Raw genomic sequence first — 26252 nt, forward strand, 5'->3', positions numbered from 1 at the left:
AAACAATACATTAATGTTTTTTGCAAAGACCATCCACAATCTTGTTCATCTTACTCCCACAAGCTACAGGTAAAATTCAACTCCAACTACACACAATTAATATCCACCCTCAAGAAAAAGGAAATAAACTAAAAAAACAAAAACAAACTAACAAGAAAAAGAACAACTACAACAGTGGAGTGTCTGATCACTATCTGGTGGAAGAGAAATTGAGAGAGAATGTAAAGTGGGGAGAGACAAGAGAAGAAGAAAAGAAAAAAGAAAAAGAAAAAGAAAAAGAAAAAGAGAGAGAGAGAGAGAGAGAGAGAGAGAGAGAGAGAGAGAGAGAGAGAGAGAGAGAGAGAGAGAGAGAGAGAGAGAGAGAGAGAGGGGGGGGAAGGAGGCAGAGAGGTGCTCAAATTGAACATGATGAGGGAGAAAGGGAAAGAGGAAGAACACCAGGTGAAATAGAGGTATAAAAAGTAGTGAAAAAGAAAGTAAAAGTGGGAGTAGAAGAGCTGATTTGTTTTATGAAGGAACTATTGATGAGCACAAAGACAGTGTGAGGGATAAGGTGGATGGATGAAACCAGAGGGAAGGGCAGTGAATGGTGGAATGAAGAGGTCAGTGTAATGGTGGCAAAGAAGAAATTCACCTAAAAGGAATGGTTCCACAGAAAAAACAAAGGTACATACATACATATACCAAAGGCTTTTTTCCCCCCATATAAGGTGCATGTGGAAGTTATAGAGTACAGATAGTGCAAGTGAAATGCAAGGTGAAGGAGGCCAAGGGAAGAACAGATAAAAGGTGAGGTACATTTCTGACAGAGAATTTTGAAGAGAATAAAAAGACATTTAGGATGAAAAGAGTAGGAGGAGGCAAGTGAAGTGGATAAAGGGAGAAGAGAGAGCTGTTAATGGAGGAAAATGGTGTAAAAGATAGAATGTTTTAATGAGTTTTGAACTTGGATAAGGATAGGGAGATTTTTAATTAAGGCAATGGAACATGCCAGGAGAATGACTATATTGGAAGATGAGAATGATAAGGCTATAGCAAAAGAGGAGGCACACATAGCACTGAAAGAGATGAAAATTGTACCTCCAGACAGAGGATATGGAATTTCCAGGTTTTGAAAATGAACTAGACAATTCTTTCCGCCATTCATTTTGCAAGACCACTACTACCATGTACCTATCACTGGTCCCAGGCATAATGAAACACATGGTGAAGGAAGAAGAAGAAGAAAAAAAAAAAAAAAAAATGAGGTAGGAAAATAAATGGGTTTTAATGTAGATGTAGTGGATGTTTGCTTTGATTCGGCCACCCCCTTTAAGTGGGGGGAAAGGGCCTTTGGTATGTATGCCTGTGTGTATGTATGTATGCAATAATCCAAATTTATATTCAGCTGAAGGACTGACCCCATACAAGGAAAGGTCTTAATTATTTAAGGCCCTCTTCGGTACATTTTTACTAAAGTTCTTAATACTCTTGATTTATACATAATTACTACTTCACAGAATTGCCCTAGTAATGCCTGTCAAACCCTTTACTCAAGAAACAGGTAAAATTACAGGTAATACAGAGCCATCATGTGATGTTTACACATTTACAGACATGGCTCACACCAAGCTCCTCCCATGACCCATGACTGCTAATTCTTGAGAGCATGGCACAGTGTTGGCATATCACCTGTTTCATGAGAAAAGGATGGATAGATGAATTTATGGTTATTTGGTAAATGGTGCTTGGTGTTGCCATGACAAATGGGGTACAAGATATACAAATGTGGTGACTACCTCTACTGAACAACTTAAACTAGACTAAGAGCTATATTACCTTTTTCTGATCCAGGATTTTTTTAATATCTGCTTCTGACATATTTTCCATTATGATCTGTGATGCTGTGCTCCTAGCTGAAGCCTGGGATATACCAGATACATCTGACACTGCAGAAACACTTGATATGTTCTGTGACTTGTGGGAAGCTGTTGACACATCAGGGCTATTTAGGATAGATATCTCCTCACTTTCTGATGAAACATTTATGGGTCTATGTTTTTCTGGAGTACGTTTCTTGATCTTGTATTTGCCCCCATATTTCTGCTGGGGGGTGAGAGATTTGCTAGAGTCCTGCTCATCTTTGAAGTGCATGTCTGATGAAACTTCAGCACATGACAGTTCTGAAGATACTTCCAGTGGTGCTTCAGAGACACAGCTACTAACATCTTGCTCTATTTCAGCCTCAATTCCATCACTGTGTGTAACATCTTCAACTTTATTACTGTCCTTTTCATCAGATGAAATTTCTACTGTGACCATCTGGGATCTTTCATGGGTCCCATGAATGTCAGGATCAAACTCTGTGGTTGAATTAAGGTCTTCATCATCTGAGATAATGACTTGATTCCTTCTTGTAGATAAGTGTTTAATTGCAATTGGACTATCCTCATCCTCATCCTCGCTGGATATATTAAGAACCTGACTACGCCAGGTTCCAGCAGGAGTAGCTGGGTCAATAGTTGGAGTACTTGAGGTTAGACATTGCACTTGTCCTTCAATTATATCAGGTGTGCTGGATAGTGGTTCCGTGCTGAATTTGTGCGAGAAATTTGGAGTACCACATTTACCACTAGTGCCACCTGCATCTTTGTTGCTTTTGTCCACTGTTAAACATGGGGAAAAGGTGCTTCCTATACCTTGTCTAGAATCCACAGGTCTTGCACTTGTTAGACTATTTTTCTTTAAAGACTGGTGAAAATTATCAATGTTTACATTCCTTCCAGATATTGACTTGTCTGGCACAGATGGATAGCTGGTGTTTCCAACCTTCTCTTTAGAATTTGCAGCTCTTAATTTACTAGATGATTTAGGTTTACCAAATTGTGGCTTCATTATCTCCTCCTCTGAATCACTAATAGCACTTTCATAATCTGATTCATCTGATGCATCAATGATGTTTCTTGAGGAGGATGAAGAACAGGAAGAAGACCCTTTTGCTCTTGTTGCTTCAGGCTTGTCATCTTCAGAATCAGATGCTGCAACCACTTCTCTATATGAGCTGCAAGATGTAATTCCAATCAAACACATGAACTAAACAAAGACACAAGGTTAAAAGTATGAAAAACCAGCCATAAATAACAGTTATGCATTTATATAAAGTCTTGTTAATTTTTCTTAATACCTCTTTACTCTCAAAGGTGGCATGAGAAAAGAACATCTTTACCCCTTTCACTCCCACTATATACTTCCCTTTCATTCCTTTCTGCTCAAACCATACAAAAGTTGCACTTCCACTCTTCTCTAATGACAATGCCAGTTCATCCCCAGTGCAACCCTGCCACTGCCGTAGTCTCCACATTCTACTGTCACCCAGATATATTTTCACTTGTCTGACATCATGAGCACAAACTCTTACAAATTTATTCACCCTATCTATTTTTCCCTTGGTTTACCCTTTGCTCTCACTCCCATCACCAATGATGTGTGCATCTTCTAAGGATATCTACCCACATTTGTTCATATAACATGACCAAACCACCTCAAGTTGACCTGTTCTACTCTTTCCCCATTCCCATCTGACCTTCATGAATCCTATTGATCTTAACCATGTATTATTTCAAGTAAAAAACACAATTTATGTGTGGATACAGATACAAATGGGATTAGGAAAGAGTAATACAGGCTAACCTAAGGTAGTCTGATCATACTTCATGACTCTGCAGACTTCATTTCCTCAGTTCCTCATTTTCACTGCCTTCACACAACTTTCTATTTTGCATTCATCATCATGGCCTCTCTCTTATGCAAAAGTAATTATAACTACTACCTTTTACATTTCTTTCGATATTCCCACTGATATAATTTTATTTTTCCTTATCACTCAGTGCACTACCTTCTCCCAATTATTCACTCTATAGCCTATCTCTTCCTCCAGTCATCAACTTTCATGTGCATCAATTCACAAGATATCTACAACTTTTCACATGCTTGACTTTCTCCACATGCAACTGTGTCATCAGCCTTGTGCCCTCCACTCTTAGATATCACCATTACTTTACACTTTCATACATTAACTTTAGGTTTTCTCCACCATTAAAAAGACATCTATTCACTTACCAACTTCAAGCTCTCCTACTTCTTTCACACACTAGAATGTTTATCATCTATTCTTCCCCATTTTCATTTAGCCTCACCCACTACTTGTATCTTTTGTATTCACCTGTCTCATCATTCCATCTATACATAGGTTAAATAGCCATGATATGACACACACAAGGATCAAACCAAGTTTTAACTCAGACACACTCTTCTTTGTTTACCATACTCATACAAACTTCACACTCATTGTTAAAACTCCCCACTGCTTCTAAAGTTCTTCCACCAAGCCCTTCCATAAAGAATACATAAATATCCATTCAGTGTTTGATATGTGAATGCACTTCCACAATCTTGGACACCTGTGTTTTCCTCCTATAGGCTAATATATACCACCTACCTCAATGATGATGATGTAGTTGTACTGGATGATTTAGAGCTTCTGATTCTGCTCCTGAACAAGTTAAATCTATTCTTTGGAGTGTCACCTAAAAAGCTTGACCCAGGGCTTCCTGGTATAACTTCAGGAGAGCTTTCAGTTGAATTTGTACTTACAGAACAGTCAACATCATCTGATACTTGACTGTTGCCTTCCAGGTCCTGTAAAAAATTGGTTAACTATAGTAAAGTAATTCCTTGGATATCCGAAACTGTAGCATATGACATTACATAAGCCTCCATAAAATTATTTTCAATATAAGTCAAATTCTCACAGGCAGCATCAGCTGCCTGATGTATGATGATGCATCACAACACTTTGGTTATAAAATATAAAGTTATAACTGTATTACTCACTCTCTTTCACTCTGAATATTAATAACCACAGAAAATAAGATCAAGCCAGTTCACAGAATATGGGGATCACTCAGCTACAACTACATAATAAATATAATCGAGACACCAATGCCGGCATACTCATACACCCACTTGTGTCTCATGATGTCTACATAGACATCATTGTATGGAAGGGGTTAAAATTCTGGAAGACTACAAGAATAAAGGAGGAAAAGGAAAAAGTAAATAATATATTAGATATGGTTCAAGAAGATGAACCAGAGATAGGGAAACAAATAAAAGAATGTATAAGCTCAGGAAATACAATAGAGATAAGACCAGATCAATTAAGGTTAAATTCATGTTACAAACGACAGCAGAGAATATCTTAGCAAAAACAGGGAAACTAGCAGACAGTGAGCAATATCAAAAGATATGGATAAAAAGAAAAATTAATAAAGAGGACAGAGAGGATGAGAAGACAAAAAGACTAGAAGCTAAAGAAAAAAATGAGAACAGAACAGACAGAAAAAGATAAAAAAATTTAGAGAGTAGTGAATATGAAAGTGAAGAAATGGTTCATAGCAGAGGAAAACAGAAGGGAAACGGAAAACACAATGGAAGTAACAGAAAATTAAAAGTGTCTTTCACAAATATAGATGGATTAATAACAGGCTTGAAGGAACCAAATGATTATCTGAAGGAAAAAGAACTGGACATAATGGGAATTGTAGAGACAAAATTGAAAGGTCAACTACCACCCAACAGTGTAGGACATGGTGCATATAATTATTGGATTAGAAACAGAGAGGTAAAACAAGGGGGTGGAATTATGTTCCTGACCAAGGAGGATATAAATGTGAGGAATGTCACATATGGAAAGAATAGAGATGATTATGATGGAAGTGGAGGACAGGGATGGGAAGAGCAGGAAGTTTGTAGTAAATTATGTGCCTCCTAAAACAGCCTTGTGGAAAGAGAGAGAACACAAAAGTATGTTACAAGACACAAGGATAACACTAAATAAGATAATGGAAGATGGAGGAAGAATAGTTATAATGGGTGATTTTAATTGTAAAGAAATCTGCTGGAAAGAGATGACAGTGAAGGGTGGAGATGACCTATGGGGAAATGTACTACTTGGTATGATTATAGAACATACAATGATGCAATGGATTCAAGAGAATATTAGGTATAGAAATGAGGAAGAACCATCGAGACAGGACCTAATAATCACATAAGAACCTGAAATAGTGGACAAGATTGAATATAAGACATCAATGAGTAAAAGTGACCACATATTTGGTTGAACTGAAACTAAATGAGGAAAAATACATGAAAAAAAGAACAATATAGAAAGGGAAGATTGATGCATGAAAAAACAAATTTTGACAAATTAAGAGAATTCTTTCAAAAAGCAGACTGGGAAAGAATACACAAGGAGGAAACAACAGTAGAAGAGAAATGGAATATTTTGACAAAAATTTATAAAAAAAAAAAAAATAAAAAAAAAAATAAAAAAATAAAAAAAAGGAGTGGAAAAGTATGTCCCACGACAAAAACAAGAAAAAGAATATGTTAAGTGTTGGTACAACAAAAGATGTAGGGAGGTAAAAGACAAAAGAGATAAAGCTTGGATAAAATGGAAAAAAGACAAAAGACCTGAAAAATGGAAAATATATACTAGTTATAGAAATGAATATGTACATGTGTGCAGAGAAGAAAAGAGAAAATATGAAAAAGATGTCATAGAAAAATGTAAAGATCAACCAAAACTGTTTTACAGATATGTAAACAACAAACTGAAAAACAAACAAGAATTAGAGAAACTACGCCAAGGAGTGGATACACAAAGGAAATAGACATGGCAGAAATTATGAACAACCAATTTAAATCAGTGTTTACAAGGGAGAACATACAACCTAGAGGAGAAAGTCCCCCCTATGAAAGAGATAGTACCAAGGAATGAAATAATGAAACACTTGAGTAATCTCGATGTTAGAAAATCGCATGGACCTGATGAAATAGAAAACTGGATTTTGAGAGAATGCAGGAACGAACTAACAGACAAAATACATACCCTAATAAACAGTTCATTGAAAGAAGGAAAAGTTCCAAAAGACTGGAAAAGAGCAAATACAGTACCAATATATAGAGGGGGAAACAAAGAAGACCCTACTAACTATAGACCGGTCTCTCTAACAAGTACATACATACATATACCAAGGCTTTTTCCCCCTTACAAGGGAGGTAGCCAAAAAGGAAAAGGCATAAAATCATTTCCACCCATTCCATCCCTGAATACACTCCACACCCCTCCACCCTCCCTCTTATCTGAGCACCTCCTGCATGACGGATCATCCCTGCACCTTGTCCACTGCCCTGGGTCAGAAGCAGTGTCGCAAGACATAGCACATCCACAGCAAGGCCACTTCATTAAATCGGCGACCCCCCCATTCCATAAAAGGAGAGGACGGGGAGAAATCCCTTCGGGCTGCATCAAATTTTGCTCACACATACTACCTCACCCCCCATCCACCCGCCCATTCCACTTCATGCAATCACAACATCCATATACAACCATTCTCCATTCACCCCTATCTTCTGTCCTCTCCCGTCCTTCCTCAACAGACATTCCCCTCTTCCCCAAAGCCCCCTTCACCCCATCCATCCACCTCATCCTAGGACGTCTCCTCATGTTCACTCCCTCCACATCTGCCTTCCATACCTCTTTTACTAGTCTTTCTTCACTCATTCTTTCCATGTGTCCAAACCATCCTAATATTCTTTCATCAACCATATCTCCCAGCTCCTTTTCCACCCCTGTTCTCCTCCTCACCTCCTCATTTCTCACTCTATCTAGCCTAGTAACCCCCATCATACTTCTCAGACACCTCATCTCAAACACATTCAAACTCCTTCTCTCTTCTTCTCTTATGTTCCATGTTTCTGCCCCATACAGTGCTGTTGGTACAATCACTCCTTCATACAGTCTCCAATTAGCATGCATTCCCAAATGTCAATTCCTCATTACACTCTTTAATCCACCAAGGCATTTACTCGCTTCTCTCAATCTACATTCTACCTCCACCTTCACTCCACCTTTTCCCGCAACATTTGCACCCAAGTATCTAAAAATATCCACTTCCTCCAGTCGCTCTCCCTTAATGCTCACTTCCAGTCTACTGCCACTTTCACCCCTTGTACATCTCATCACCTTACTTTTACCCACATTTATCTTTAGCTTTCTTCTATCACATACTCTCCCAAACTCTGCCACCAACTTCCTTAATCCCTCCTCCGATCCTGCCACAAGCACAGTGTCGTCTGCAAACAACAGCTGGCTCACCTCCCACTTTTCTCCATTTTCTTTAACCATCTCCAATCCCTGACCCACTACCCTTGCATTTACCTCTCGCACTACCCCATCCATGTACAAGTTGAACAGCCAGGGCGACATAACGCATCCTTGACGAAGTCCCACCTTTACCTCGAACCACTCACTCTCTCCATTTCCAATCCTGACACAAGCTCTACTACTCTCATAAAAACTCTTGACAGCTCCCAGAAGCTTTCATCCTATCCCGTATATCTGCATAACCTCCCACAGTGCCTTTCTGTCTACCCTATCATAAGCCTTTTCCAGATCCATAAAAGCCCAAAAAACATCCTTCCCCTTTCCTATAGCTTTCTCACATATCTGTCTTACCACAAAGATCTGATCTACACAACCTCTACCCGTCCTAAATCCATACTGTTCCTCTTCTAATCCTCTCAATCAAGATCCTCCCATAAGCCTTCCCAACTACACTTAACAAGCTAATCCCTCTCAAACTACTACATTCACACTTATCCCCTTTTCCCTTGTAAAGAGGAACTATACAGACACTCCTCCAGTCCTCCGGCACTCTACCCTCTCTCCAGCAAACATTAAATAACCTCACAAGCCAGTCCACCATCACTCTACCTCCCTTTTTCAGACATTCTGCATGGCATCCATCCAGACCAGGTGCCTTACCTGCTTTCATCATCTCAACAACTGCCTTCACCTCATCCTTCCTTATTTCTCCTCCATTCTCCTCACTCATCACTCTCATTTTCTTCGCATTTCCCACTGCAGCTATCTTTCCTTCCCTATCCTCCTTCACATTTAGCAACTCCCTAAAATACTCTGCTCATCTTCCCCTTACTGCTTTCTCTTCCATTATCATCTCTCCATCTGCACCTTTTACCTTTTCTTCTCTACTTGATTCGCCTCCTCTTCCTCTCTTAATTTCTTTCCAAAACATCTTTTTATTACTTTCAAAATTTTCTGTCATAATCTTACCCCATTTCACATCTGCTCTCCTCTTTGCCTCCTTTACCTTTTGCTTTACTTCTCTTTTCTTTTCTTTGTACCTCTCATATGACTCCCTCATCCTATTTTGTAACCAATCTGTGAAAGCTCACTTCTTCTCTTCTACAACCTTCTTTGTTTCCTCATCCCACCATTCACTACCCTTTCTTCTATTTCCCCCTGTTCTTCTTGTTCCACACACCATCCTTGCACACTTTATGACTCCCTCCTTGAACCATCCCCATTCCTCCTCCACACCCAGCTCTACTCTATCCTTTACTCCCTCCCACTCCTCCTTCAGCTTCTTTTCGTACTCCTTCTCCTTTCCCTTTTCATTCAAAGAGTTCACTCTAAGAACCTCCCTAACTTTTGTCCCTTTCCTCCTTCTCCATCTATCCTCCACTCTCAACTTACCTTCCACCAAAAAATGATCTGATATTCCCCCGCCCTCTCCCCTTAGCACATGTACATCCTTAACTCTTCCTATCATAATCCTATTTACCACAACATAATCCATTAGCACTCTATCTACCACCCTTCCATCCACCACCCTCTCCCATGTGTACTTATGCTTGACTTTCTTCCGAAACACTGTATTTGCTACCATCAACTCTCTTTCTAGACACATTTCCACCATCAACTCTCCACTACGATTCTTTCCTGGAACTCCACATTTCCCAACCACTCCATCAATTGGACCATTTCCTACACTAGCATTAAGGTCTCCCAGTACTATTACATTTACATTTCTTCCTAAACCCTCTATGCACTCATTTAAATCTATCCAAAAGGCCTCCCTTTCTTCTACACTCTTCTCACTGCCAGGCCCATATGCACTTACAAAGACCCACATCTCCTTTCCCAGTTTCACCTTCATCCACATTATCCTTGAGGAAACCTCCTTCCACTCCACCACCCGTTTACCTATCTCTTCACTTACTAGAATAGCCACCCCTTCCCTCCCTCGCCCTCTCTTCACTCCTGATAACCTCCCACTTACACTCCCTTACACCCTTTCCTTTCAACTTAGTTTCACTCAAAACCAACACATTCATCTTTCTTCTCACAAACATACTACCTATCTCTTCCCTTTTACTCTCATCTGTACCACATCCACGCACATTAAAAGACCCAAACCTTAGGGTGCTGGTCTGAAAACTCCCAGACTCTCTTATGCCTTCTCTTTTTTGTTTAGGAATGTCCCCTGTGGGGCTACAAGGAGAAGGATGCCTAGTCCCAATCCCCGTCCCTTTCTTCTCACCTCTTATGATCCAAGTGGAAAAACTTGGTGGCAGTATTCTTTTCCCCCACCACAGAAAAAGAATACTCAGAGAAATGGTACAGGACAGCAACAAGGGGTTGGGGAACAGCATAACGGAGGGACAGTCGTAGTATAAAAGTGTCATCATTTCTCTATGAACAGAGTTTTCCTCTATCATTGACAAAATGATGTGTGGCTCTGGTCTGTAGGGGTGCCCCATATAGACCCTAAAGTATCAAGTGCATGCTACTTTGCCACAATAACAAGCAGCCAATACCCCAGACAAGTACAATAGCAAAAACTTGTGAGAGAATTATCAAATGTAGATGAGATAGTAGAAATACAAGAGGAGAACACGGAAAGAGAATCAAGAAAGATAGTTATAGAAGAGATCTGAAAAAGAACAGCTTTCCCCACAGAGTAATAGACATTTGGAACAAGTTAGATGAGAAAGTGGTGTGTGCAAAAACAATACATGAATTTAAAAACAGTTTAGATAAAATGAGATATGAAGACAGGACACCACGAGCATAGCTCCCCTTCCCGTAAAATTCAATTAAGTAAATACACACATATGAAGAGAGACTGGCTAAATTGGAGTTACTGACTTTTGAGCAAAGAAGAGGCGACCTACTGACCATCTATAGAATCATGAAGGGCACAGAAATACTCGATAGAAAGGACTTGTTAAATTGGGACAAGAGAAACATAAGAGGACAAAAGATACAAAAGTGGGTCACTAGTAGCATAGCTCTCTTCACGTAAAATACAACTAGGAATATATATATGATGTATATATATATATGTGTGTATTTACCTAGTTGTATTTACCTAGTTGTATTTTACGGGAAGGGGAGCTATGCTCGTGGGGTCCCGTCTTCATATCTCATTTTATCTAAACTATTTTTAAATTCATGTATTGTTTTTGCACACACCACTTTCTCATCTAACTTGTTCCAACTGTCTATTGCTCTGTGAGGAAAGCTGTTCTTTTTAAAATCTCTTCTATAGCTGTCTTTTTTTATTTTCTTTCCGTGTCCTCTTGTATTTCTGTCATCCCATTTTATCAGATTCTCTCTATCAGTAATTTCTATGCCTTTCATGATTCTGTAAATAGCTATCAAATCTCCTCTCTCTCTTCTTTGCTCTAGTGTCTGTAGTTTAAGTTTTTGTAGTCTCTCTTCATATGATAGTTTTGAGAGTGTTGGTGCCAGTTTTGTAATTGCTCTTTGTATTCTTTCAAGTTTTTTTATACATTTTTTTGTACTTGGTGACCATATCGTTGCTGCATATTCCAATCTTGGTCTTATCAGGGTGATTAGGATTTTCCTCACCATTTCTTCATCCAGGTATGTAAATGCCACTTTGATTGTTCTTATTAAATTATAAGTTTCTCCAAAAATCTTATTTATATGTTTCTCAGGTGACATATTATTCATAACAATGACTCCCAGGTCCTTCTCATTTTCTACTTTTTTTATTCCTTCTTCTCCCAAATTATATGATCCTGTTATTCTGTTTTTGCTTTTTCCAAATTCCATTATACTACACTTTTTTGTATTGAACTCCATCTCCCACTTCCTACTCCATTCTTGTACTTTATTTAGATCTCTCTGTAGTGATTCACAATTTTCTTCAGTTTTCACTCTTTTCAGTAATTTTGCATCATCTGCAAAGAAGCTCATATAGCTTTCAATTCCTTCATCCATATCATTAATATATATAGCAAACATTATTGGGGCCAGAACTGTTCCCTGCGGGACACCGCTTATTACTTCATTCCATTTTGAGTGCTGATCTCTTATCACTACTCTCATTTTTCTTTCTTGCAAAAAGTCTTCCATCCAATTTAGCAATTTACCTTGTATTCCTCCTTCATATTCTAATTTCTTAAGCAACTTCTTATGTGGTACTTTGTCAAAAGCTTTTTTTAGGTCTAGAAATGCACAATCAGCCCATCCATCTCTTTCTTGTATTATATCTATTAGCCTTGAATAGAAACATATTAAATTGGTGACGCATGATCGTCCTTGTCTGAATCCAAATTGCCTTGGATTTAGTACGTTGTTTTTTTCCAAGTATTTTACCCATCTACTTTTGATAATTCTTTCACATATTTTTGCTATTGTACTTGTTAGAGAGACTGGTCTATAGTTGGTAGGTTCTTCTTTATTTCCTCCTTTATATATAGGTACTATATTTGCTTTTTTCCAATCTTCTGGAACTTTTCCTTCTTTTAAGGAACTGCTTATTATGCTATGTATTTTGTCTGCCAGTTCATTCCTGCATTATTTCAGAATCCAGTTTGCTATTTCATCTGGCCCATGCGATTTTCTGACATCAAAATTACCCAAGTGTGTCAATATTTCATTCTTTGTTACTTCTATTTCCTCCATAGGGGGGACTTTTTCCTTCCACTCAATCTCTTCAGGTTGTATATTTTCCCTTGTAAACACTGATTTAAAATGTTTGTTCATAATTTCTGCCATTTCCATTTCCTCAGTGTATTCAACTCCTCCTTGTCTTAATTTCTCTAAGTCTTGTTTGTTTTTCAGTTTATTGTTTACAAATCTGTAGAATAGTTTTGGTTGATCTTTACACTTTTCTATAACATCTTTTTCATATTTTCTTTTTTCCTCTCTGCACTTTTGTACATATTCATTTCTATAACCAGTATATATTTTCCATTTTTCAGGTCTTCTGTCTTTTTTCCATCTGGTCCAGGCTTTGTCTCTTTTGTCCTTTAACTCCCTACAACTTTTGTTGTACCAGCATTTTACATATTCTTTTTCTTGTTTTTGTCTTGGGACATACTTTTCCACTCCTTTTTTGTAAATTTTTGTCAAAATATTCCATTTCTCTTCCACTGTTGTTTCTTCTTTGTATATTTCTTCCCAGTTTTCTTGTTGGAAGAATTCTCTTATTTTATCAAAGTTTGTTTTTTCATACATCATTCTTCCTTTTCTATATTGTTCATTTCTTTTCATATATTTTTCTTCATTAAGTTCCAGTTCAATCAATATGTGGTCACTTTTACCTATTGGTGTTTTATATTCAATCTTGTCCACTATTCTAGGTTCAGATGTAATTATTAAGTCTAGCCTCGATGGTTCTTCTTCATTTCTATACCTAGTGTTCTCTTGTATCCATTGTGTCATTGAATGGTCAGTAATCATCTCAAGTAGAGCATTTCCCCATGAGTCATCACCACTCTTTACTGTCATTTCTTCCCAGCAGATTTCTTTGCAATTAAAGTCGCCCATCATAACTATTCTTCCTCCGTCTTCCATTATTTTAGTTAATGCTATCTTTGTGTCCTCTAACATACTTTTATGTTCACTCTCCTCCCATGAGGCTGTTTTCGGAGGCACATAATTGATCACAAATTTTCTGCTCTTCTTATCTCGGTCTTCCACTTCTATCATAATCATCTCTACTGTATTCTTTCCATATATGACACCTTTCACGTTTATACCCTTCTTAGTCAGGAACATAACTCCACCCCCTTGTTTTTTCTCTCTGTTTCTAATCCAATAATTGTATGTATCATGTCCTACACTGTTGGGTGGTAGTGGGCCTTTTAATTTTGTTTCTACAATTCCCATTATGTCCGGTTCTTTTTCTTTCAAATAATCATTCAGTTCATTCAATCCTGTTATCAATCCATCTATATTTGTGTAAGACACTCTTAGTTTTCTGCCACTTCCATTGAATTCTCTGTTTCCCTTATGTTTTTCTTTAGTATGTCGAACTGCTTTATTTTCATGTTCACTACTCTCCAATAGAATCTCTCTTTCTCTGACTCCGTTCTTTCCTCGTTTTTTGCCTTAGCTTCAATTCTTTTCTGCTTTTCTGCCTCTCTTTCCTCCTTATTCATTTCTCTTTTTATCCATACCTTTTTATATTGATCATTTGTTGCTAGTTTCCCTGTCTTGGATAGAATTTTCTCTGCCGTTGTTTGTGACCTGAATTTAATCTTAATTGGTCTGGTCTTATCTGTACTATATTTTCCGAGTCTGAATTTTTCCTCGATTTCCTTTATAATTTCTGGTTCATCTTCCTGGACTAATTTTAATAAACTGCTTACTCTTTCATTTTCCTCCTTGATTCTTGCGGTTCTATCTGGGTTATGTTTCTCTTCCATTCCTAATATAATTATACATTTCTTTTTGTCAGCTAATTCTCTTACTATATTCTCCTTCTGTCTCATCACTTTAATAACTGAGTCTTCATTATGTTCTTTCAATTGCTGTTTGACTATGTCAGTGAATGAAACCTTATTCCCTTCTTGAGTTATTCTCCAATTTTTAGCTTCTGTAGCTATTTTCTCTCTGTTTTCATTACTATTCTTCTTCAATTTCTCATTCTCCTCCTTTACATTTCCTAACTGTCTTTTTAGGTCCTCTATTTCTTCAGTTAAGTTTCTGTTAGCCTTCTCTAGTTGTTCCAACCTTTCAATTCTCTGGAAAATGGAGTCTACGTTACCTAACTTACGCTCCAAGTCCTCGATCACCTTATCAACTCTCTCCTCTAGTCTTATCAGTCGGGGGGCGGGGGTTGTGTCCCCCCCACCCTCTTTAAATCCCTGGAACATATTCTCGTCACTTTCTTCTGTATTGCTCCTCTCTATACTTCTAATCTTTACATTTTTATTAGACATGTCATCTTCACTCAGTCTTTTGTTTACCTTCCGCTTGTCTGGCTGGGCCAAGTCTACTCCCTCCTCATTTCCTTCCATTTCCCTCAGTAATCCCTCCCCTTTTCCTCTTTCCCTACGTTCCCACTACTCCACGAGCAATTTCCCCCCCACCCTGCAAAAACACTAGGCACTTCTCTTTGCGTTGGGTTCCACAGACTTCAGTTTTCTTCAGAACGTCATCCAAGCCGTCCATTCGCTGAAGTGTGTATTTACCTAGTTGTATTTACCTAGTTGTATTTTACGGGAAGGGGAGCTATGCTCGTGGGGTCCCGTCTTCATATCTCATTTTATCTAAACTATTTTTAAATTCATGTATTGTTTTTGCACACACCACTTTCTCATCTAACTTGTTCCAACTGTCTATTGCTCTGTGAGGAAAGCTGTTCTTTTTAAAATCTCTTCTATAGCTGTCTTTTTTTATTTTCTTTCCGTGTCCTCTTGTATTTCTGTCATCCCATTTTATCAGATTCTCTCTATCAGTAATTTCTATGCCTTTCATGATTCTGTAAATAGCTATCAAATCTCCTCTCTCTCTTCTTTGCTCTAGTGTCTGTAGTTTAAGTTTTTGTAGTCTCTCTTCATATGATAGTTTTGAGAGTGTTGGTGCCAGTTTTGTAATTGCTCTTTGTATTCTTTCAAGTTTTTTTATACATTTTTTTGTACTTGGTGACCATATCGTTGCTGCATATTCCAATCTTGGTCTTATCAGGGTGATTAGGATTTTCCTCACCATTTCTTCATCCAGGTATGTAAATGCTACTTTGATTGTTCTTATTAAATTATAAGTTTCTCCAAAAATCTTATTTATATGTTTCTCAGGTGACATATTATTCATAACAATGACTCCCAGGTCCTTCTCATTTTCTACTTTTTTTATTCCTTCTTCTCCCAAATTATATGATCCTGTTATTCTGTTTTTGCTTTTTCCAAATTCCATTATACTACACTTTTTTGTATTGAACTCCATCTCCCACTTCCTACTCCATTCTTGTACTTTATTTAGATCTCTCTGTAGTGATTCACAATTTCTTCAGTTTTCACTCTTTTCAGTAGTTTTGCATCATCTGCAAAGAAGCTCATATAGCTTTCAATTCCTTCATCCATATCATTAATATATATAGCAAACATTATTGGGGCCAGAACTGTTCCCTGCGGGACACCGCTTATTACTTCATTCCATTTTGAGTGCTGATCTCTTATCACTACTCTCATTTTTCTTTCTTGCAAAAAGTCTTCCATCCAATTTAGCAATTTACCTTGTATTCCTCCTTCATATTCTAATTTCTTAAGCAACTTCTTATGTGGTACTTTGTCAAAAGCTTTTTTTAGGTCTAGAAATGCACAATCAGCCCATCCATCTCTTTCTTGTATTATATCTATTAGCCTTGAATAGAAACATATTAAATTGGTGACGCATGATCGTCCTTGTCTGAATCCAAATTGCCTTGGATTTAGTACGTTGTTTTTTTCCAAGTATTTTACCCATCTACTTTTGATAATTCTTTCACATATTTTTGCTATTGTACTTGTTAGAGAGACTGGTCTATAGTTGGTAGGTTCTTCTTTATTTCCTCCTTTATATATAGGTACTATATTTGCTTTTTTCCAATCTTCTGGAACTTTTCCTTCTTTTAAGGAACTGCTTATTATGCTATGTATTTTGTCTGCCAGTTCATTCCTGCATTCTTTCAGAATCCAGTTTGCTATTTCATCTGGCCCATGCGATTTTCTGACATCAAAATTACCCAAGTGTGTCAATATTTCATTCTTTGTTACTTCTATTTCTTCCATAGGGGGGACTTTTTCCTTCCACTCAATCTCTTCAGGTTGTATATTTTCCCTTGTAAACACTGATTTAAAATGTTTGTTCATAATTTCTGCCATTTCCATTTCCTCAGTGTATTCAACTCCTCCTTGTCTTAATTTCTCTAAGTCTTGTTTGTTTTTCAGTTTATTGTTTACAAATCTGTAGAATAGTTTTGGTTGATCTTTACACTTTTCTATAACATCTTTTTCATATTTTCTTTTTTCCTCTCTGCACTTTTGTACATATTCATTTCTATAACCAGTATATATTTTCCATTTTTCAGGTCTTCTGTCTTTTTTCCATCTGGTCCAGGCTTTGTCTCTTTTGTCCTTTAACTCCCTACAACTTTTGTTGTACCAGCATTTTACATATTCTTTTTCTTGTTTTTGTCTTGGGACATACTTTTCCACTCCTTTTTTGTAAATTTTTGTCAAAATATTCCATTTCTCTTCCACTGATGTTTCTTCTTTGTATATTTCTTCCCAGTTTTCTTGTTGGAAGAATTCTCTTATTTTATCAAAGTTTGTTTTTTCATACATCATTCTTCCTTTTCTATATTGTTCATTTCTTTTCATATATTTTTCTTCATTAAGTTCCAGTTCAATCAATATGTGGTCACTTTTACCTATTGGTGTTTTATATTCAATCTTGTCCACTATTCTAGGTTCAGATGTAATTATTAAGTCTAGCCTCGATGGTTCTTCTTCATTTCTATACCTAGTGTTCTCTTGTATCCATTGTGTCATTGAATGGTCAGTAATCATCTCAAGTAGAGCATTTCCCCATGAGTCATCACCACTCTTTACTGTCATTTCTTCCCAGCAGATTTCTTTGCAATTAAAGTCGCCCATCATAACTATTCTTCCTCCGTCTTCCATTATTTTAGTTAATGCTATCTTTGTGTCCTCTAACATACTTTTATGTTCACTCTCCTCCCATGAGGCTGTTTTCGGAGGCACATAATTGATCACAAATTTTCTGCTCTTCTTATCTCGGTCTTCCACTTCTATCATAATCATCTCTACTGTATTCTTTCCATATATGACACCTTTCACGTTTATATCCTTCTTAGTCAGGAACATAACTCCACCCCCTTGTTTTTTCTCTCTGTTTCTAATCCAATAATTGTATGTATCATGTCCTACACTGTTGGGTGGTAGTGGGCCTTTTAATTTTGTTTCTACAATTCCCATTATGTCCGGTTCTTTTTCTTTCAAATAATCATTCAGTTCATTCAATCCTGTTATCAATCCATCTATATTTGTGTAAGACACTCTTAGTTTTCTGCCACTTCCATTGTGTTCTCTGTTTCCCTTATGTTTTTCTTTAGTATGTCGAACTGCTTTATTTTCATGTTCACTACTCTCCAATAGAATCTCTCTTTCTCTGACTCCGTTCTTTCCTCGTTTTTTGCCTTAGCTTCAATTCTTTTCTGCTTTTCTGCCTCTCTTTCCTCCTTATTCATTTCTCTTTTTATCCATACCTTTTTATATTGATCATTTGTTGCTAGTTTCCCTGTCTTGGATAGAATTTTCTCTGCTGTTGTTTGTGACCTGAATTTAATCTTAATTGGTCTGGTCTTATCTGTACTATATTTTCCGAGTCTGAATTTTTCCTCAATTTCCTTTATAATTTCTGGTTCATCTTCCTGGACTAATTTTAGTAAACTGCTTACTCTTTCATTTTCCTCCTTGATTCTTGCAGTTCTATCTGGGTTATGTTTCTCTTCCATTCCTAATATAATTATACATTTCTTTTTGTCAGCTAATTCTCTTACTATATTCTCCTTCTGTCTCATCACTTTAATAACTGAGTCTTCATTATGTTCTTTCAATTGCTGTTTGACTATGTCAGTGAATGAAACCTTATTCCCTTCTTGAGTTATTCTCCAATTTTTAGCTTCTGTAGCTATTTCTCTCTGTTTTCATTACTATTCTTCTTCAATTTCTCATTCTCCTCCTTTACATTTCCTAACTGTCTTTTTAGGTCCTCTATTTCTTCAGTTAAGTTTCTGTTAGCCTTCTCTAGTTGTTCCAACCTTTCAATTCTTTTAAAAATGGAGTCTACGTTACCTAACTTACGCTCCAAGTCCTCAATCACCTTATCAACTCTCTCCTCTAGTCTTATCAGTCGGGGGGGGGTTGTGTCCCCCCCACCCGCTTTAAATACCAGGAACATATTCTCGTCACTTTCTTCTGTATTGCTCCTCTCTATACTTCTAATCTTTACATTTTTATTAGACATTTGATCCTCGCTAAGTCTTTTGTTTACCTTCCGCTTGTCTGGCTGGTCAAAGTCTACTCCCTCCTCATTTCCTTCCATTTCCCTCAGTAATCCCTCCCCTTTTCCTCTTTCCCTACGTTCCCACTACTCCACGAGCAATTTCCCCCCCACCCTGCAAAAACACTAGGCACTTCTCTTTGCGTTGGGTTCCACAGACTTCAGTTTTCTTCAGAACGTCATCCAAGCCGTCCATTCGCTGAAGTGTGTGTGTGTGTGTGTGTGTGTGTGTGTGTGTGTACAACACTGAATGGGTCCCTGTGATTAGAGATACATTTATGGAGTGGCCTTGCTGTGGATGTGCTGCATCTTGCGACACTGCATCTGACCCAGGGCAGTGAACAGGATGCAGGGATGACCCATCATCCAGGAGGTGCCAAGAGAGGAGGGAGGGAGGAGGGTGGAGGGGAGTGGAATATATGGGAAATGAAATAGGTGGGAGTGATTTCTATGCCTTTTTCCTTTTGGCTACCCCCCATGTAAGGGGGGAAAGAGCCTTTGGTATATGTATGTATATAAATATATATATATATATATATATATATATATATATATATATATATACACAGTAGAAGCCCGATTTAACAAATCTCAATTTAGCGGAAGCTCAAATTAGCGAACTGCAAATACCAATAACGAAAATGCTCAACTTAGCGGAAATGGTCCGCAAAGTTGACCATTTTCCGCTAGCTGGCCAGACGCGCGTCTATGGAAATAGCTCAATTTAGCGGGAACGGTAAGCTAAGTTGAGCATTTTCCGTCAACTGGCCACATGCGTGTCTAAGAGTCCAATGTTACCAGATTGTGGTGGTAGAGTCAAGGAAAAATTTATAATTTAGTACTTTCGAAGTATATAAATATATATATATATATATATACTATAATATATATACAATATATAATTCAGTATATGTATAAAGTATAATTGTAGCAGAAATATATTCAAGTAGAAATAGATGGTATAATTGGAAAACAAAATAATGAAACAGTAAGTTGATGGGAAAATTCAAAATCAGTACGCGAGAGTAATCACCACGAAAAACACTTCTATAACAACGAACTACGTTTTCTGCAACACAACAATAACGCTCACTATCCAAAAACCAACTGCCCTGTCCTATTAATCGCTAGAATTATGTACATCGGACCAAACATGAAGCTATGACTAATATTCCGCGAAATTCACAGACAGCTCATATCATTGTTACATGACACACACACATACACACGTTGCAACAAATTACTGCACGTTGCTGTTCGTTTGCAATTCACGATTGTACTGCCTATAATTCACTTACAATAATATATATACTGTATGTGTGTGTGTGTACACTAGGGAATTTTTAGGTACGTATCATTTTTATAATCTGCTCTGGCAACACTGTTACACCAACGCTCACTCAAACAATTTAACGGAAAATTCAATTTAGCGGACTGGACCTTGGCTGAATTAGTTCGTTAAATTGGGCTTCTATTGTATATATATATATATATATATATGTATATATATCAATCAATCAAATCAGCCATCCTGAGTCCACTGCTGAACAAAGGCCTCCTTCATAGCATTCCATGATTCACACGACCGTGCCATCCTCTGCCACGTCACTCCTGCAAACTTCTTAATCTCGTCTCTCCACCTTCTGTCTGGTCTCCCTCTTCCACGCTTCCTATCTCGCGGCGTCCATTCAGTAACACACTTGCTCCATCGCTCATCAGTCGTTCGCACCAACTTACCTGCCCAATTCCACTTCCTCCACAATATCTTTCACTCTAGTCTGCTCTCTCACCCAACTTGCTCTCTTTCAGTCTCTCAGTGTTATTCCCATCATTGATCTCTCCATTCTCCTCTGTGCAGTCCTTAGCATTGATTCCATTGCCCTAGTCAGCTTCCAAGTCTCACATCTGTAGATTATTGCTGGTAGAATGCATTGGTTGTTAACTTTATGTTTCAAACATAAAGGTAGAGAGCCTCTCAGGATTTTATTATACTTACCAAACATTTTCCAACCAATTGTAATGCGTCTTTTTATTTCATTATCATGATCTTTCGTCACCTTCACCATCTGACCTAAATAATTATACTCTTCAACTTCCTCAAGACTCTCATCATCAATTCCAATCTCTTTACTTTGAACTTTTATGTTGAACGTTACTTTGGTTTTACTCTTATTCATTTTTAAACCTACTTTGATACTTTCTTTTTTTAGATCGCTCAGTATATCTTGCAAGTCTTCTGCTCTTTCTGAAATAAGAATGATGTCATCTGCAAATCTTAGGTGGTTCAAATATTCGCCATTAATCTTCAAACCTTTCTTTTCCCAACTCAATCTTCTGAAAATATCTTCTAAACAAGCTGTAAATAGTTTGGGTGAAATTGTATCGCCTTGCCGTACTCCTTTCTCGATCTTTATCTTTTCTGTATCTTTATGTAGTCGAACTATAGTGGTACCTTTCGAATAAATCTTTTCTAAAACTCTTACGATCTGTTTGTTTGTACCCTGTTTGCGTAGCGAGTTTAGTATTGCTATTTGTTCTACTGAATCAAAGGCCTTCTTGAAATCTACAAAAGCTAAACACAAAGGTATATTATATTCTGTCGTTTTCTCGATTAGTTGGTTTATTGCCTGCAAATGGTCTAGAGTTGAATATCCGCTTCTAAAGCCTGCCTGTTCTCTCGGTTGGTTTTCATCTAAAACTTGACTCAGTCTATTTGTAAGGATCTTGGAGAATACTTTATATATGTTTGATAGCAAGCTAATCGGTCGATAGTTACTAAGGTCCTTCTGGTCTTTTTTATGAAGTAAAATCACTATAGCATTGCACCACGCATCCGGAACGCTTTCTTGACGTAAGCACTGGATGTACAACTGAGCTAATTTAATATGAGCTAATTTACCTGCGTCTTTCAACAGATCTATTGATATACCATCTTCCCCAGGTGCTTTTCCTTGTTTCATAGTTTTTTGAGCAAATTCTACTTCTTCCTTTGTAATCTCTGGTACACTACTAACGTCTACACATGAACTTACTGACTCAACTACGGCCTTCGACGAGTAAAGCTCTTGGTAAAATTCTTCTACTCTTTTTACCATTTTGTCTCTACATTTAATTATTTTTCCATTTATATCTTTCAAACATATATATATATATATATATATATATACAGATGCTCCTCTACTTATGTTCATTCGTTTTACGTTTTTTCGATTTTACTTTTGAACTGACTAAAAAAAAAAATTTTTTTTTGAGTGAATTTTTGAGTTTAGCACGCTCTCCGTAGTACGAGATGTTCAAACGATACTTACGCATGACGCTGCATCCATTGTTTACATGGCACAAACGACAGACTGAACGTGCCTTGCCTCCTCCTCCTCCTTCTCCTCCACCATCTCACTTTGTTGCTTGAATTTAATTTATTTGAAATTAATGTTATTATTTTACAATGTTATGTTTATAATTAATGATTTAGGGGTGTTTTATAAGATACAGTAAGAGAATTTATAGATGTATAGTACAGTATGAACGGTCATACATTATTGGAACGTACAGTAACAACTTATGTTCATTTTCACGTTACGTTCGGCCGTTCAGAACGTAACTAAAACGTAAGTTGAGGAGCATCTGTATATATATATACACACACACACACACACATATATATATATGTATATATACATATATATATACATATATATATATATATATATAATATATATATATATATATATATATATTCTGATTAAAGTCAACTGCGCTAATAGGTTTGGCTATTTTGAAATCCAGCCTCTTCAGTTTGAAGAATAATTTTTTGTTTCCCTAGTTCAATGTAGGCACAAAATCATTCATATATATATATATATATATATATATATATATACACACACACATATATATATATTTGATTAAAGTCAACTGTGCTAATAGCTTTGGCTGTATATATATATATATATATATATATATATATAGATACATATATATATATATATATATATATATATTTATATATTTGATTAAAGTCAACTGCGCTAATAGCTTTGGCTATTTTGAGATCCAACTTCTTCAGTTTGAAGAATACCTTTTTGTTTCTATAGTTCAAAGTATGAACAAAATCATTCATGATGTCAATCCCATGGATAAATAGGTGTAGAGATAGGCGCTGATGAATGGCAAAAAATATAATAATACTCCATAACAGTACAAAAAGCTGTTGACACTGACACCTAAAACTTAAGTTTATTCGCCTCTTACAGAGGCTTCTTAAGGGTGAGAACTACAACTCTGATGGCTATAATGTTTACTTTTGATGAAGAGTAGGTGAAGAATAATGCATAATGTCTGACCATCATACTTTATGAAGCCAAGAAATTTGGGAAGTAGGAGGTGAGGTCACTGGGGGAAAGGAAGGTCCTAGGTGAGGTCACTGGGGTAAGACAAGGTCCCAGGAAGTCTCTAGGCGAGGTCACAAGGGAAGGCGGTGACGAAAGAAGACTCTGGGTGAGATCACTTGGTGAAGTAGGCGAGGTTGAAAAGAGTCCCTGGGTGAGGTCACTGGGAGGGATAAGGAAGGTCATCACCCAGAGACTCCTTTCAACTGTTCAACCTCGCCTACTTCGTCCAGTGATCTCACCCAGAGACTTCCTCCATCACCGCCTTCCCTTGTGACCTTGCCTAGAGACTTCCTGGGACCATGTCTTACCCCAGTGACCTCATCTAGGACCTTCCTGACCTCCAGTGACCTCACCTAGGGATCTTTGGTGACCTCTCCTAATTCCCAAAGTTCTCAGCTTCATAAAGTGTGACGGTCAGCCATTATGCATCATTCTTCACCTACTCTTCATCCAAAGTAGACCTTATAAGTTTTCAGTGTCAGTGTCAACAGCTTTTTGTACTGTTACATAGTATTATTATATTTTTCGGCATTCATCAGCGCCTATCTCTACACCTCCTTATCCATGGGATTGACATCATGAATGATTTTGTTCATACTTTGAACTATGGAAACAAAAAGGTATTCTTCAAACTGAAGAAGTTGGATCTCAAAATAGCCAAAGCTATTAGCGCAGTTGACTTCAATCAAAATTGTTTACGTGAAAATCTGTGCCCAAGAAATATATGTATATATATATATATATATATATATATATACATATATATATATATATATATATATATACACACACACACTTATAAAGTTGTTTGCCAGTCTCACAGATACAATTCTGATCTATAACATCAGATAGCTATTGTCATTCTGAGTATTTTCAGCTCAGTTGTGTGAGTGGTCACTAGAGGTGACCATGGTGTATTCTGTAAGCACACCTGCTTGGTCAGTGGTAGGTCCTAGGTATGAACTATGATTCCCAGATGGTGCCAGCTTTTCTGTGATACTCTCTACCCAACATGGCACAGTGAGCAGGATCCCCAAACAGTGCACATTCCCGGACTGGCAGAGGCCCAGGAAAGGAAGATGTGCGAGAGATCACTAAAGGCAATCATAGTATAATTGGTAACCATGCCTGCCCAGACAAAGAGAGGTCCCAGGATCAATTCTTGGGCAGTGCCAGCTTTTTAGTGATTTTCTCTATCCAGCATCCATGAATAAGTACCACAAATTAATAGTATCATCAATAGCAATTCTTTATTTTTTTTTATTTCTTTATTTTTTTCTTACTGTGGGTAGCACATTCATACCTTAAAGAGACATTAAGGAGTGGATGAAGTGGTCTGGGATACGAGGCAAATTCCTCTTTCAGTATTTGGCCAGATATTTATTCATCAATGTCCACAAAGAGGAAACGCTTTGCCATGCTTTCTTCACCCAAGCTCTATTCCCCTAAGGGTGACCAGCATCACTGTCCATATGGTGACTTGTGACATGTAGTATACGAGAATGCTGGCGACAAATAGAAAGTAATGCCAATGGGACAGATTTTTTTCCCTGGAATATATCTTTATAATTACCTGGTTAGACTTGGTTTGGTTAGGTTATACTAGGTGCAGTTGTGCTATTCACCACAGCCCTTTCCAAAAACCCACTAAATCTTTAAAAATTTAAAATCGCTACTGACATGACTATTAATTTGTTGTACTAATTCATGGGAGTTAAAAATGATAAGAATTATAAATCTTAAAAGCTATCCAATGATATAGATAAGAATTGCATCTGAGGCTGGAAAACAATTATATACTTTCAAAAATTAAATAAATAATACAAGTAACAATCACAGTGACAATGATTTAATGTTATGTACATGTTTGAATGTTGAAGAGAAACCTTTTGCTTTTACTCTCTGTTGACAATAATTATAATATCTATCTTATAATTGATAGATTTTCTTTATATTCAGATTCCTCACATTATATAGAAATGTATAATCTGTAACAGCAGCCTATGGCCCCTTTAAATTCTTGTCATGGCTCCCTTCCTTGGGGGCCAGTGCCCCAAGATTGAGAACCACTGACCTAAATAAACACAAGTACAACAATTACAATGTTATTCAATGCTTACCATACTGTCTAATTTCAATTATAGACTGGATTCTCTATTCAGGTTAAAGTGTGTTCTGGTTCAAGGATATAACGGGACGTATTCCCTTTTATTTGTCACTTCCCTGCATGCTTACTTCAAAACAACAACTCTATGTTTTGAACCAGTCGGGAACTTACGGGAAGTTGTGAAAGGGAACAAATGAGTATCTATAGTAATGTAAACATCAATTTGATGTGTTTGCTTTCATCATATAATCAGAACTAATGAATCTAGATATAATATACGAATAGATTAATTATTTTCTTATAAAAATAGATTAGATGATAAAGATAATTCATATATACGATCACGAATGTCGTTAAATATTCGAGGTTATTTTGACCAAAAGTTAAGTAATGAAGTAATGATATGATAATACCAACAATCTTAAATAGAATCTAAAGTAAGATATTTTTTCGCTTTAATGTAATTTCTTGATTCCATTTCATATGAATAATCACGACAACCCATAACCAGTTTACGGGG

General features: G+C 37.1%; 1 protein-coding gene across 1 annotated transcript in view; it reads right to left on the reverse strand.

The window, feature by feature from the left end:
* Positions 1-25906, reverse strand: part of lds (transcription termination factor lodestar) — a 109076-nt gene extending 83170 nt beyond the window's left edge. The window contains exons 1-3 of the mRNA XM_076173191.1: positions 25746-25906; positions 4478-4677; positions 1819-3040 (exon numbers count right to left, since the gene is read on the reverse strand). Coding sequence (XP_076029306.1) covers positions 1819-3040; positions 4478-4677; positions 25746-25748 — 1425 coding nt within the window. The 5' untranslated portion in view covers positions 25749-25906. The remainder of the gene's footprint in view (positions 1-1818; positions 3041-4477; positions 4678-25745) is intronic.
* Between the last annotated feature and the right edge of the window lie 346 nt (positions 25907-26252).

Source organism: Oratosquilla oratoria, chromosome 34 (genome assembly GCF_046742065.1).
Source record: "Oratosquilla oratoria isolate Oo_2021 chromosome 34, ASM4674206v1, whole genome shotgun sequence".
Lineage (NCBI taxonomy): Eukaryota > Metazoa > Arthropoda > Malacostraca > Stomatopoda > Squillidae > Oratosquilla > Oratosquilla oratoria.